The 14,972-nt window shown below is 38.8% G+C and overlaps 1 protein-coding gene across 1 annotated transcript in view; it reads left to right on the forward strand.

Moving 5' to 3' along the window:
* Positions 1-1,026: 1,026 nt before the first annotated feature.
* The window catches only part of UBE2H (ubiquitin conjugating enzyme E2 H), a 127,482-nt gene continuing 113,536 nt past the window's right edge, over positions 1,027-14,972 (forward strand). The window contains exon 1 of the mRNA XM_072652753.1: positions 1,027-1,519. Coding sequence (XP_072508854.1) covers positions 1,467-1,519 — 53 coding nt within the window. The 5' untranslated portion in view covers positions 1,027-1,466. The remainder of the gene's footprint in view (positions 1,520-14,972) is intronic.

Genomic DNA, 14,972 nt, shown 5'->3' on the forward strand with positions numbered 1-14,972 from the left:
ATGTTCCAGAGACTGTGCTGTTAAGTACAAAGGAAGGCAAAAGACAGTCCTGGCTCTCAAGGAGCTCAGTCTAGTGGAGGAGATAGCATGAAAAGAACTACGTATAAACAAGATATAGATATCCGACACATTGGCGATCACCAGCACAAGGAAGACACTAGCAAAGCACTTATTAAACCTCTGTTGAATACTACTATTGCAAAACCAATAACTTTTCAAAGTAGGAGCAGAATGTAGACAGTCTGTTGCTGTGAGAGCCCTCTTTATTTTATGAGGCTATATGCACACATGCCTATATGTACATATGTTTATGTATACACATATATATGTATATTCACATACACAGGCACAAAACTGTGTAGATGTATATTTACACAATACACGTTTATACATGTAGATGTGTATTTTCCATTTATACAACACACTTTTCCTAGACCCAATCCATACTTTACATACATATGTGCACATGTATACTTACATGCATGCACTTTACATAATATATGCATGTATATTTAAATCTATGCAGTATGTATTTTACATGTGCATCTGTAACACATACACATATCTCTTTGCAAATCTTAAAGCAGTATACCAATATTAGATGTTTTTCTGCTAATGATTGCCCCACTGGCCAAATTCCAAGAGAGGTTAACCTCAAATTACTTTTGCTTATAGAGCCCTGGAAATTAACAAGCAGACTATATATGAAGCATTCTCAACTCTTCAAAATAGACAACCAAATAAAAACTAAAGCTATCATTAGCGTTGTCATTATAATTAACTATTGTTGTTGTTAAGATGATGACGACAGGAGTGGTTGGAGGGGTGGGGAGGGAAAGGGAGGAGGAGGAAGAGGAGGAGGAGGAAAAGGCCCGTGGAACTGGAAGGCAAGCCAGGGTAAAAAGCGGAACTACAACTCCCAAAAGGCCCTAGGAAATTGCGCGCCGCCGCGGTGACCCTCCCCTTTCGGTGGCCGAGCCGGGGCCCCGCCCCTTGGGTGACGTCACTGAGAGGTGACGTCACGGCGCTCAGAGCGAGGCTTCGGTAGAGAAGCAGCCGCCGGAGCTGGAGTCGCCGCTGGTGGCGGAGGCTGCGAGAGAGCGAGCCAGGGAGGGAGGGGGGGAAGCGGAGCGGAGCGCGGAGCAGCGCGGCGCTGCGCGGAGAGACCGAAGCCGGGACCGGAGCCAGGGCCGGGGCAGCAGCTGCGGAGCCGACGACCCCAGAGAGACAGAGCCGGGAAGCCCGGGGCGCTCCCCCAGCCCCCCCAGCCGTACGGTGCCTGGTGTCTCCCCCCGCCTCCCCTCCCGGGGGGAGGAGGAAGAGGCGGCGGCGGCGGACCGGACCTCGGGGTGTCGCCGCCCCCACAGGAGGAGCCGGGCCGGCCGCGGGCTCCACAGCGCCGGGGCCCGGGGCCCGTGACAGACGGGCCTAGGAAGGGAAGAGGCGGCGGCGGCGCAGGCGACACCATGTCATCCCCCAGCCCGGGCAAGAGGCGGATGGACACGGACGTGGTCAAGCTGTATCCTTCGTGGCCGTGGGGGGGGGGGAGCTGTCTGCGTGTGCGTCTGTGTGTAGTGGTCCGGGGGACGTGGGGTGGTGACGCCTACCGCCCCCCCCTCCCCCGGCCTTCCCTCCCCGGGACCCCCCCAGGGCCCTGGGGCACTGCCCCCCCATCCGTGACTCCCCTCCCCCCTGCCCGGGGCTCGTCCTCAGCACCTCCCAGTCCCTTTCATCGCCTCCATTAACTGCAGCCCCTCCAAATTCGCGTTGCTCCCCCTCTCCTGCACCCCCTCCGTAGCCATGATCTCACCTCTACAGTTTTTAAACCTCCGAAGACCGGCTTTTTCTCGTGGGACTAGGTGGGCTTTTTGCTTATTTCCCCCAGCTACTTAAGCCCACCCTACAGGTCTTCCCTCTCTTCTCTCTCAGCTGTATAATTTAGGGACCCTAGGTGGGAATATCCCAGGATAGTTCCTTTCTCTTTTCAGTAAAGTCCCCCCCCAATCCCTACCCAGAGTATTGGTAAGCTAGGGCGACCAAATAGCCCCTTTCCTTCTTTATTCCCACTTATTTGCTGTATTAGTAGGAAGAGGCAAGCAGGACTCAGTTCTATCCAGTGTCCTCTAACTCCCCCCCCCCAATTAGAAATCACCCTTTACATACTTGTCAGGCACCCCTTCTCGGTTTCAGCTTTGCTGCCTGCTTCTGACAAAGCATACCTTATAGACTAAGTCCTGTAAAGAGAGGGACCTCTGTGACTGTAGCCAAACACCCTCCTCTGCCAGTATATGTGACACTGAGAAGAGAGAATGGGGAGCACTTACCCCCCAAAACCCCACTGCTCACTACAGGGAAACCCCTCAACAGCATGAGATTAGGGTTTTGAGGAATACCTGCCCCTTTCTTCTCAAATAATAACCTTCTTTACACTCTCCTCTAATACACTTGATCTATATTATTGGGGGTGACAGTGGAGAGATTGGATTGTATTTGGGAAGAATACTGCAGACCGGGCTTTTGTAGTGGTGGTTGGTTATTATTATTTACTTAATGACTTCAGCCACAGAGAAATTCCCGAAGGTTCCCGGGACAAATCCAGGGTTTTGTATTGTTTTTTTTTTGTTTTTTTTAAAGGGTGATTTAGAGGTTGTGGGGGATGGAGGAAACGAGCCAAGCGACCTGTCCCTGGGGGAAAATGGGGGTAAAATGTAGTTGAAAAGTCCAGTTTACCTTCTTTTCCCTCCCCTCCCCACCTCTCCTCCTCTTCCCCCCTGTTGCAGGGTTTTGTTTATATAACAAGTAGTTTGGCTGGATTCTCCTGAAGAATTCTTTCATTTATTTATTTATTTATTCATTACTATTTTTGATTGGATGATTTATCTCTTTTGTAAAGGGTGGGTAATACTATTGAATATTCAGTCAAACAAACTTGACAGAGTTTTAAAGTAGTATTAAAATTTTTGGTTTGCAGGTGGGGGATGGGTAGATGTTTGTCAAATTCAGAGATTATTCTTAATGTTTTTAGAAACAAGAAGGTGGCTTTCCCTACCCCACCCTGGAGAACTTGCTAGGGATTAGCTGCTGGAGATATTGAAGTTTGGGCCTGAGTTTTTATTTTTTGGGGAATGTGTGAGAGATAAGACAAAGAGAAAGGCGTATGTATGAACGAATGAAATTGTTTCTAGGGAAAAGGTAAACCAAGACGTTGTTTTATGTACTGTTCCTTAGGTAAGGTTGAGTGTGTGTAATGGATAATAGCAGTTGTGTTAGTGGCTTTTCATAAGACTGTAGCAAAACTTGTAACTGTGGATATGTGTGTATTTAGACAAAGCAGCTTCAGATTCTAGTCTTGTTTAGAAAATAGGAAATGACACTGATTGTGGCAGAACCTGAGTTATTTTTATCCTGGATTTAGTGTTACTGTCAAACCAATGCAAATTTTCAGCTAGTGTTTCATTTATTCCAGGGGAAAGAACTCTAGCTGTTATTTTAAACAATATCATATTCTTCAAATATATACATATGTGTTTTTAAAAGGTTGAGAATAAGGGGTGAGGCCCAACTTGACCTGAGCCCTTCCCAAGACTGCTCCTTTTGTTCACTTAGTTGTGGCATCTAGAAAGATTACCGCATTTAGGAGTAGGGGCATCTGTGGAGGGGAGGTGGTAGAGACAAAGAAGGGCAGGGTGATTTTTTTTCCCCTAAGTGGCTTTATTTCGTAGCTTATTTTTAGTACATGATGAAGAAAGACAAAGATACATTGGCTTCCTGTTCATTCCCCACCTTCACTCTTCTGACAAAAGAAAGCAGAGGTGCTTTTAAATCACAGGTCTCTTGTATAATAGTCCTGGGGATTTAAAAGCAAGGGATTGTCTTTGCTACGTGTTTGTTTTCTCCTCCTAACATAAACGTCATGATTGAGAAGTTTATATTTTTCAGATGCCTTTGTAGGTTTTCCTCCTTGTCTTTTTGCGTGTTTTGTGGCCTGCTTTCTCTGATTAAATGAGATCAGTAGGCCTGAATTGAGCCATCACTTTTTGAATATAACTAATGTACTCATATATTTAGCTGACATAAAATAAGCCCTGTACTAAAATAAGTGAAATGATGTGGAAAGGAAAGAGAGGGTGTTGAAAATAAGACAGTGAGTGAGGAAGTAGAAAAAATAGATCTGAAGGAATGTACGTGCTTGTTACTCCCACTGGCCCTTAATTTCTTGGGTTTATGCTTTCTACCATTTTCTTAGCAATCTCTTGTTTCAGCCCATTTTTGGATGTGTTCTGGGCGTAATTATGCCACCAGGATTTACAGCCTGGCAGGGAACCTATACACTACTAAAGTGACAGGGTGTGGGGGTAGGGAGAGAAGAGGATGGACGTGTAACTCATGCCCCTGCTTTCCATGGCTTGGACAGGTTCATCAGAGACAGTGGCCTCTATTAGTTGAAGTCAGTGATCTTTCTTTTGTGACTGGGTTGTTGGTAGGAGGAGGTCAGACTTCCAAGTTATTTGAGGAGTGAATGTTTTGCACCGATGCACTGAAATAATTTGCTGGTTGATTATGTTCTGAAACTCTGACTCATTCATTGTTTCTCTACTGGTTGTTGTGCAAACCTTCTTCTATAGCCTAAAACCAATTTAAATTGCTTCTTAGCACTGTGGGGATGTTGTCCTGTCCTAGCACTTGCCTTCGCCTACTAGGAGTGCCTTTGAGTGTGTGAAGGTGGGAAGAGGAAGGGCGCTTTATCCAGTCAGCCCAGTGGAGGCTTTTCTGGGTCAGAACTGGAGCGTTGCTTTTTAAATTTCAGTTTTAAATCTAGCTGATTATTTTGATTATACTGGAAGTCGTGCTCTTTGGTACTTAAACCTACGATTTGCGCTTAAGAAATAACCTGTTAAATTTTCCCCTGGTGGAGGAACAAATTGCTCGGATTACACCAAGGTCCCTTGACCGTCTGAGTTTTTTCACTGTCCTACCCTGTTGCACAGTCTTTCTGATCCTTTTATCTGTGAACCAGAGGCCCCAGCTAAATGCCGGAGCTGCTTGTTTTGGGGAAGCGTCTGCAGGCGAAAGGCCGCAGGCACAGCTCCCCTTGGCTCATTGGCTGTTCTGTTACTACCCGGAAACTGAGCAGTGGGCGGAGCTGCCCAAACAGCTGATAGAGTGTGACCAGAGTGTGTTTGTATACAAAAGAGAGGGGGTTGGGGGAGCCTAGAGAAGGACTTAAAAAACATAAAACTGGAGAATCAGAAGTCAGTAAGTAATCGCTAGAATAAAGAATACTTGTAAGGAATAGGTAAGTGGGCATCTCATATGTCACAGTATTTGTACTTTAGGTGAATATATTCAGAAAGTTTGTGAGTTATCAGATTACAGGATCATAGATCTAGAATTGGAAGAGGAACTCCAGAGGCCATTGAATCCAACCTCCTTCATTTTACCAACGGGAAATTGAGGCTCCAGGGAGGTTAAGTGACATGTTTAAAGTCACACAGAGAGTAGATGTCAAAGGATTATTTGAACCCAAGGCCTTTGACTCCAGAGCTGGAGCTCTTTTCTGATAGTAGTTTGTGGGGAGTTATGAAGTATTTTATGTAGGGATTTCTCTTGGCATAACTAAAGGTGATTAGAAACAAAATTTTTGTGGCAATTTTGAGAGCAGACTCTTTTCTCTTCCTGAGGGAATGTAGTGACTTAAGCAGAATACATGACTTGAAATATATTTAGCTGACTATATGCAGAGGCAGCATAATCAAAGCATAGTAGACATTTAACTTCCCTTGCCAGGCTTCAAATTGGTTTCAGAAAAGGGACTGTTGCTGCTGTAGAGTTGTAGAACAAATTCGTTAGTATGGTCACAATAAAAACTTTTTAGGATCTACATGCATCCCTCCCCCCTCCCCCCAAATGGAACTGTTAGTTCATTGGTACAAGGGACTCCAAATGAATAAAAGGAAGGAACCAGCATTTATTAAGCACTTACTGTGTGGGGCACTGTACTCGTAATAAGCGCTTTTCAAATATTATCTCATTTGATGTTCACAACAACTTTTGAAGGTAGATGCTGTAATTATCCCCAGTTTACAGTTGAAGAAACTTGGGCAGACAGAAAGAAGTTAAGTATCTTGACCAGTGTCAGAGGCAAGACTTATAAGACCTAGAAGGTCTTCAGAGCTAGCAGTGCAGCTGCTTATAATACTTGAAGGTTTTATAGATCTTTCTTATCTCATAGCATGTGAGTAATGCAGATGAAAATCTTTGTAGAAAGAACATACATTGTATTGTGATGTGATAAAGGAAGTAAGATCGTCAAAATTACATCTTGAATAATTTTTATTTTAAATTTGATAATTTAAAAAGTGGTAAGAATGTTAGTAATTTCTGAGTGTCAGTATTATAAATGAACATGTTTACTGTGGCATTGTTTTGACTTAAAGGCAAATATGAAATGAAAATTGCAACGATTTTCCTTGAAAACACCACCTTAAAAAACTTTGTTGTTTTGCCATTACTCTTTTGTTTTCACCCTTAATTTAGTTGTTTGGTTACTTTAGTTACATTTCATTTTGCACTTGAAGAGTAGACAATTCTGTAATCTTTTAACCAGCTCAAGTATCAATCGGGAACCTGTGGTTTGGCTTCCATTTCCTGTGGTCTCAGTTTTATTGAGATGGTGGGATAGAAGTTGGAACAGTTTTATGTTCTTCACTCTTCTAGCTGAAACTAAAAGATTTGGTAACTTGTAATGTTCTGAGTTTGTCTTTTAAGCCTAGATTTTGGGGACAAAAATAACATGCTGGTAGTTATCTTGGTTAAACAGGGACCCACATGAGTAAGCATTCACAGCTTTAGGCCATCTGATTCCTACAGTTCTAGTAAGTTACACCCATGTCTAAAAATTCAACTTTCAGGAAAAAAATTGCTGCAGATGTGAACCATAAAAACTAACCTGTTGTATGTGCTATTAATATTCTGGTTTATGTACTATATTGGTCATCTTGTGATTGTGTATTTTGTGCAAAAATACTGAACCATGTTTTCAGTTTATTTTAGTATCTTTTTAGTTGACTAGAATTTCTGATTGCTGGAAACATTGAATTTTGGGCTTGAATAAAGAGGTAATGTTTTTTCGTGCAAATTTCCCTGTAGTCTGCACTTAGATGAAAACAAGTTATAAAAATATTTAGTACCTCCAGTGTGTGTTCTAGTTGATATCCTTTTAGACTGATTGACTTATTGTTTAGTTACCACACTAACAAATAGACTGGAAACTCATTCTGAAATGTTGCAGTGACTAAGAAAGAGAATTGGATCTGGAAAAAGATTTGAGTTCAAATCATTTTTACCTTTCTAGTTCTTGGTTTGTTAATCTGTAAAATGAAGGGCTTAGAATAAATATTCTTTATGGTTCCTTTCTGTGTTAAATCATGATCTTGTTCTGCTGAACTTTTATCAGTACCAGTGTTCCCTGTGTGCAATGGTAATAGTGATGAAGATCAATAAATTGGGACAGTGTCTAATATATTGTTGGTCTAAATACCCCAAATGTAGAAAGGTAGATCTCTGGTGAAATCGAAGAGTAAATGTGGGAACCTGAATTTAATTTTCACAGATTGGATTCCATATTTGATTCACAGGTGAAATTCTGGTTGTCATTAAGCTGTCATTGCTTTAATTTGTAACCATTTAATACTTACGGAAAAGCATGGCTCCAAAGCAGTGATTACCTTGTTAGTTCCATATTTCTTTTTGGTATCCTCTGCCAAAGTACTGTCTATGTTTATTTTAAAAACTAAGGTGGGTGTTTAAAATTTGGAGCCTTTTTGGACCATTTTTATTAATCAGAAGCACAATAAAATCAGAATCAAATTACTTTTTAAAAAAAGTTTATTCTATTTTACCTTTTTTGCAATTAATAAACATTGCTTTTCTCTTTCTCTTCCCTTCCCCCCATTACTTTTACATTTCATAAATCGCATTGTTTTTATATTTACCAGGGAGGGAACTTAGATTTACATATCTTTCTGAAAAGGTAAATAGTGTTTTAGTTGTTTTGGTTGTCCACATTGTTAATATAGTGTTTATTGATCTTATCTATTTGTCTGTATCTATATGCATGTGTAAAATTTAGATTTAGATAGCATTTTCAGTCAGGCACTGAGCAGTTTAAAATTTTTCCCCACTATTCCTGTGGGAGGCAGTTCTATCCTTTGATTTTTCTTGCCCTTGATTCTGCCTTCCCTTTTCCTTCCTATTTCCCCTTCTTTATCTTTCCCATCCCTTTTCCTTTTCTTCCATTATGTTTTCTTCATGGGTTGAGAAGAACTGAAGTGAGATGAAATAACATTGTTAGTACAGAACAGATGAGTGCCAGGACAGAAACAGACTGGAGGAATTAGAAGGGAGATATGTTAATAGCTTCCAGTGCCAGTTTTCACCTTTTTCTTCCATGTGTAATTCACCCTTGTGTAGTGTCAGGGCTTTTAAAAATATATTCCTGGTATCTTATGAGTTGATAGGTTAGTAGACATTGATATTTAGTGATGAAGACAGGTACCAAGTCTAATTATTAGCACAGTACTTTGTGGGTAGTAAACCTTTAATTAAGAGTTGTTGAATTAATGTCATCTTATTTTCTGCTGTGTGTTATCAGTATACACCCCTGTTTATTTATAGATACATGAGTGTGACTTAAAATCTTGTTAATCTCTTGTTATTAGCCATGGGAAATCTTAGCTTGGTGAATTGGAGTGAGATACTCTTCCATGGCAGTTTTTGTTTGTGTCTAAGTGTAGACCTCGAGGTTGTAGCAGTAGTGTTCTTGGGAACTAAGACTTAGGAGTGTGTGCTTCAGAGATATGATTTGATCTACTTTTATAGTAATGGTTTTCTACTGGGACTCTCTTGAACAGAGCAAAAGATAATAGGTTCTGAAGTGCTACTTAATCTAACTACTGACTGCTGGCTCTAGTTTCTTCCTTTTCCTTATTTTCCCATGTGTGCCATGTGAAGAAGAGGAATTGGAGGACACTGTGTCCAGCATTTGACACTATCTTCTTAATTATTTGACCAACATAATAAAGATATGTTTCTCAGTTTACATGAAATCATATATGTGTGTGGGATAAAGTCATATACATTGTTTACTAGGCAGAAATCTCATCTTTCTAGGTTCACAGGATTGTATTTCCTTTATTAGTAAAATCTCTGATGAGCTGTTATAAAATAGAAACAAGTAACCAGGCATAGCTTTGGTCACCTCAGCACAGTTGTGCTCTCTGTGACTTTGTCTAAAAAATATCCAATGCCATGTAAGGTATTGAAAAGTTCAACTAAATTTGGTATTATGTGAAAAAAGTTACTGTTTAATTTTTTTTCAACTTGCAGCCACTTGACAACTTCTGAAAAGTAGACTAAAGGATTAGAGACTCAACATACCAGTAACCTTTATTTTCCATTATTGGGGCAGCTAGGTGGTGCAGTGGATAGAGCACCAGTACAGGAGTCAGGAGGACTTGACACTCACTAGCTGTGTGACCTTGGGCAAGTCACTTAACCCCAATTGCCTCATCCTGGGTCATTTCCAGTCATCCTGAGGAATATCAGGTCACTGGATTCAGATGGCTCTGGAGGAGAAGTGAGGCTGGTGACCTGCACAGCCCTGCCTCACTCAGAACAGAGTCAAGTGCAAGTCATGTCATTATTTTTCTGATGGCATGGTCTTATTCGGCAACTAAGGATGAACACAACAGTTTTCCATTGTCGTATTTTTCCATAGGATAGCTTTTATGAGCATTAGGTTTTCCTGTTTCAAATATTCAAATCAATTATTTGTCTTACTCTAAGGAAATTACTGGATTTAAGACCATTTTGCAAGTTGTAGAACCTATTCTTTGAATAAAGTAGAATATTCCATTGGTAAGATAGCCTAGGGTTTGAAATTTCAGCCTATTTTTTTCCCCACTGTAAAGAAGGGAACAAGTTTGTTGGCTTCCATTTTTTTTTTTTTGCAATAATAAATAACCATTAGCTTTATTTTACTTATATAATTTTTTTTGTTAACTTATTAATCCAAACCAAGCAGAAGAGTTGCTTCTAACATATCTTGAAAACCATCACATTTTGGATTTTAAAAGTGGATTGTATTTTCTAACGTATTGAAGGCAAGGCAGTCAGTGTAGGAAGAAGCTGCTTTTTTAAGTGACTGAGCACTTTCCTGCAAGAGGACTTTGGATCTTTGTTCTTTAAAATAATTTTAAATTTAAATTTTAAATAAGAAGACCTAAAACAGTTATCGGATGGGTGGAGCATTAGTAGGACTGTAGTAAAAATTTGATGTTCCTAACATTTGTTAACTTTATAATAGCTGAGTTAATAATTAATGTCGTTGCCGAAATTGGTTTTTCTTAAAGGAAAAAATTCTATTCCCCCCCCCCACCCCCATCCTTGTCCTGCCCCAAATTGGATCCTCTATGTTAAAGCACTAGTTTCTTAAGGAATAGAGGAAGGAGAGGAACTAGTTCTTTGTTTAATTGTCTGGATAGTTGTCCATTTTCTTGGCAGTAAAGAAAGGCAGCTGTTGAATGACATAACTTTGAATATCAAATGAGGACATATATTTGAGTATACGTATATTCAGTGAATCAATATTTACCCGAGTTTATAGTGAACGCTTTTTAAAAATTTTTGCTCTTTGCCTCTTGTAAATGTTGTTGGGTTAGAAGACATAAGCTCTTTCTTTTGAATTTGTGAGAGATTAGTTATACCTTTGTCCTTGTTATCTTTTCATAGCAATGTGTTTTATAATAGGTAACCTGATTATCATTTGGAAAGACTAATTGTTGCCTTTTCTCCCAAACTTAGTTTCTTTACAAATAGATAGAATGAGTATATTTTCAAATTTGTACTTGCTTCACTTACCCATTTATCTCTAGCGAATCTTAAGTGTTCCACTTCTTTGATGGTCCCTCTAAAGCCAAGCAGATAGGAAGAAGACAAGAATTTATATTGATAGAACTGGTCTTAGGTTGATAAAAATCTTTCTTTAAAGAGGAGTGGGATCTCAAGGGCTTTTGAGAATCTAATATTTATCTAAGACATTTTATTAAATGCCTCAGTGCTTTTCAGTCAAATAAAATTAAAAGTAGCATCAAATCGAATACTTCTTTGCCAGTTTGAAGTCCAAATTCTACTTCCTCAATCCTGAACTATTTTGCAAACTTTGTTGTAATGCTGCAAAACCTTTTTATATTCATGTTGTTCATGTAAAAAATTCAGGCTAGCCATTCTAATATTAAATAGTTAATGTATTAAATGATACCTGAGAAGTAATGAAAGCAATGGTAGTTATTTCTAGCCTATGATTTTGATTCTCTTGTCTTTTCTTTTGTGGTTGTAGAATTCAGGTTCTGAAGTATCTAATTGTTTGGGTTGGTTATATTTCTCTCCCACCTTTTCTTTGTTGAATTATACCTTAATCTTCATACAGAAGACTTCCTTTGTAACCAAAATTCACTCTTCACTCTATGTTTACCTCTGTAAGGGAAAGAGGAATAATCTCAGTTCGTACATATATTTAATAGGAATATTAAGAAGTTTTTGGTTTGCTGCCTTTAATAGCAACACATAAAGTCACAAGATGGCTTAGATCTTCCACAAGCATTCACGTTGCCTTCTGTTTTATTTATTCTCAGTTTTTTGGTAATATGACATTACTAAACTTTTGGATCTGAATCTCTTCAAGTTTAAAAATCAAAACATTAGTACCTATGATGATAAGTGTCATAAAGTCAGGATAGAGTAGTTAAAGTATTTGAATTGAATTCAGCAAAGATTTATTAAGTTCCTGCTACCTGCTGGGCATGAAAGATAAAAACCATCCCTGCTTTTAAGTAGTGTGCATTCTGCGGTTAAAACCAGCAGTTATATTGGCAAGTATTACACTAATAATAGCTAATATTTTGCAGTACTTTAAGGTATGCAAAGCACTTTACATATATTATCTTAAAACATAAGTGAAAAGGACAAAGGAGAGTTCTAGACATGAGAAGGAAAGACACTTTTATATAAAGATCTATGTGGGGGAATGAGGAAGGTTGCCTGGAGGACTCCTCAGCCTTGAAGGAGAAAGATAATACTTCCTAAAGGCAAGGATGAATTGGGACTTCATTCCAGGTATAAGGGTTAGACTTCGGGAATGTATTGGGGACTGGCATTCATGAGAGAGATTAGGGTCCTTTATGGTCCATTAAAGAGATAGGATACAGAAAAAAAAAGCTTTGAGTTCAGCAGTTAAGTGGTATCTGCTTTGTTTCTGGTTCTTTGCCACTACCAAAATGCCAGCCTTGATTGTTAAAGATATGATTATGAAGCAGCTATTTTCATGAATACTGAAAGTGTTGATATATTTGGTAATAGTATTGCTGATGGTCTTTTAAAGTCATAATTTGTAATGTCTTATGTTGGGGGGGGAGAGAGGTTGGTTAATTGCCACTCACTAAATATCTGTATTTGTCATTATGCTTGGTCCTGTTTGATATGTTAGAAGAACACTTTACATTTGTATGGCATTTTCACATTTTTTTCTCATTTACTCTTTTTTTTTTAACTTTTAACATTTATTTTCACAAAATTTTGGGTTACAAATTTTCTCCCCTTTTATCCCCCCCCGCCCAAACACCAAGCATTCTAATTGCCCCTATGACAAATCTGATCTCTTTTCTATCATCCCTCTCTGCCCTTGTCTCCATCTTCTCTTTTGTCCTGTAGGGCCAGATAGCCTTCTATACCCCTTTACCTGTATTTCTTATTTCCTAGTGGCCAGAACATTACTCGACACTAGCAACTATGCCTAAAGGGCTACAAAAATGTGCATACCTTTTGACCCAACATTAGCGCTTGTAGGACTGTATCCCCAAGAGATCATAAAAAATGGGAAAGGGTCCCACATGTACAAAAATATTTATAGCAGCTCTCTTTGTGGTGGCCAAAAACTGGAAATCAAGGGGATGCCCATCAATTGGGGAATGACTGAACAAGTTGTGGTATATGAATGTAATGGGATACTATTGCGCCATAAGAAATGATGAACAGGAAGACTTCAGAGAGACCTGGAAAGACTTGTACGATCTGATGCTGAGCTAGAGGAGCAGAACCAGGAGAACGTTGTACACAGTAACAACCACAGTGTGCGAGAAATTTTACTGGTAGACTTAGTACTTCATTGCAGTGCAAGGAGTTAAAAAATTTCCAGTGGATTCTTGAGGCAAAATGCCTTCTACATCCAGAGAAAGAACTATGAAATTCGATCGTGGAATAATGAAGCTGACTATTTTATTTTTTATTATGTTTTGTTTTGTTTTATGATTTCTCCCATTTTATTTATTTTTTATATTAATTTTATTTATTTTTAGTGTTCTACAATCTCTACCATATAATTTAGATTTTTTTTCCCCTACCTCTCCCCTCCATCCCTGAGACGGCATACAATTTTATATAGGATCTACACATATGTTCCTATTAAATACATTTTCAGTGTAATCATGCTGTGTAGAAGCATTATAATGTCTCCCATTCATTTTAATTCTTCTATGCAACATGACTAAGGTGAAGATATATTTAATGGGAATGTATATGTAGAAACTATATAAAATTGTATGCCAACTCAGGGAGAGAGTGGGGAGGTAAGGGGGAAGGAGGGGGATAGAGGGAAAAACTAAGATACATGGAAGTGATTATAGTACACTGAAAGCTAATAAAATAATTTAATTAAAAAAATAAAAGTGGCAAAGGCATAATTTTATTTCCTTCATATTACTCTGGGAATCATAGAATTTTAAAAGAGGAAGGAATCTTAGATTAAAAAACCTGCCACATGTAAATGCCTAGTTGATTTCTTGTAGGATTAATTAGATTAGGGGGAGGTATATATTCTTATCCCATGCTAAGTCCAATAAGAACTTATCTCTTGCCATATGAAAATTTTTATACAGTTTTCTAAGCATATATTTATCATTATATCATCTTATACTTTTGTGTCCCTGTATCTATTTTATTGAAACTATTGATGAAAATCCTACTTGGTCCAGAAAATAGAAAATTTCTACCAGGATAATGAGGTGTTGTGTATAAGTGAATTTTCTTAGTAACTGAAACTTTTTCAGACAACTCAAAAAAGCAACATTTTGATGAATGTATTTCTAAAATGTATTACACTTTTCCTTACTAGTTTAAACTATATAATTGATAGTTGAGACTATTGGATGTGTCCTATTTTGAAATTCTGCCAAATCTGATTTAAAATTTTTTATTGATATTTTTACATCATCTTCATTTTCAAATGTGCTACTCCTCCCCTCAGTGATCTATCCCTTGCAACAAAGAATAAAAAAGAGAAGAGAAAAAAAACCTCAGCAAAACTAACTGACAGATCAACTGAGATAATATTATACATCCAAGTGTTCCCCACCTTTTCAAAGAAGGTGCCTCTTTGCTCTTTTTGGAACAAACTTCATCATTATAATTACACATCATTTAGTTTTGACTTTCTGGATAATCACTAAATACAAGTGCAATTAATAAGCAAAATTAGATTTGTTTTTTCATTTGTTAGAAATGTATTCAGAGTATAAAAATGGGTATACCAAATTATAATGAGAATTTATGTAGCACTTTAAGGTTGCTGAAGCACTTTACAATTAATATCTCATTTGAGCTCCCACAGCAACCCTGGGACCTAGGTACTGTTAGTATATTTATTTTATAGTTGAGGAAATTGAGAGAGGTTAAGGGACTTGCCCAGTCCAAAACTGAATTTGAACTCAGGTCTTTCTGACTCCAAGTCCAGCATTCTCTCTCTACTTTGCCATCTCATTTATCTCTGAATTGCGAGAAACCCTCGTTTCCTATCTTCCATGCCATCCTCGGTTTTCTGGTTCCTTTATTTGGTGACACTCCTTCTCCCCCTCCCCCAG

This window comes from Notamacropus eugenii, chromosome 3 (genome assembly GCF_028372415.1).
Source record: "Notamacropus eugenii isolate mMacEug1 chromosome 3, mMacEug1.pri_v2, whole genome shotgun sequence".
Classification (NCBI taxonomy): Eukaryota; Metazoa; Chordata; class Mammalia; order Diprotodontia; family Macropodidae; genus Notamacropus; species Notamacropus eugenii.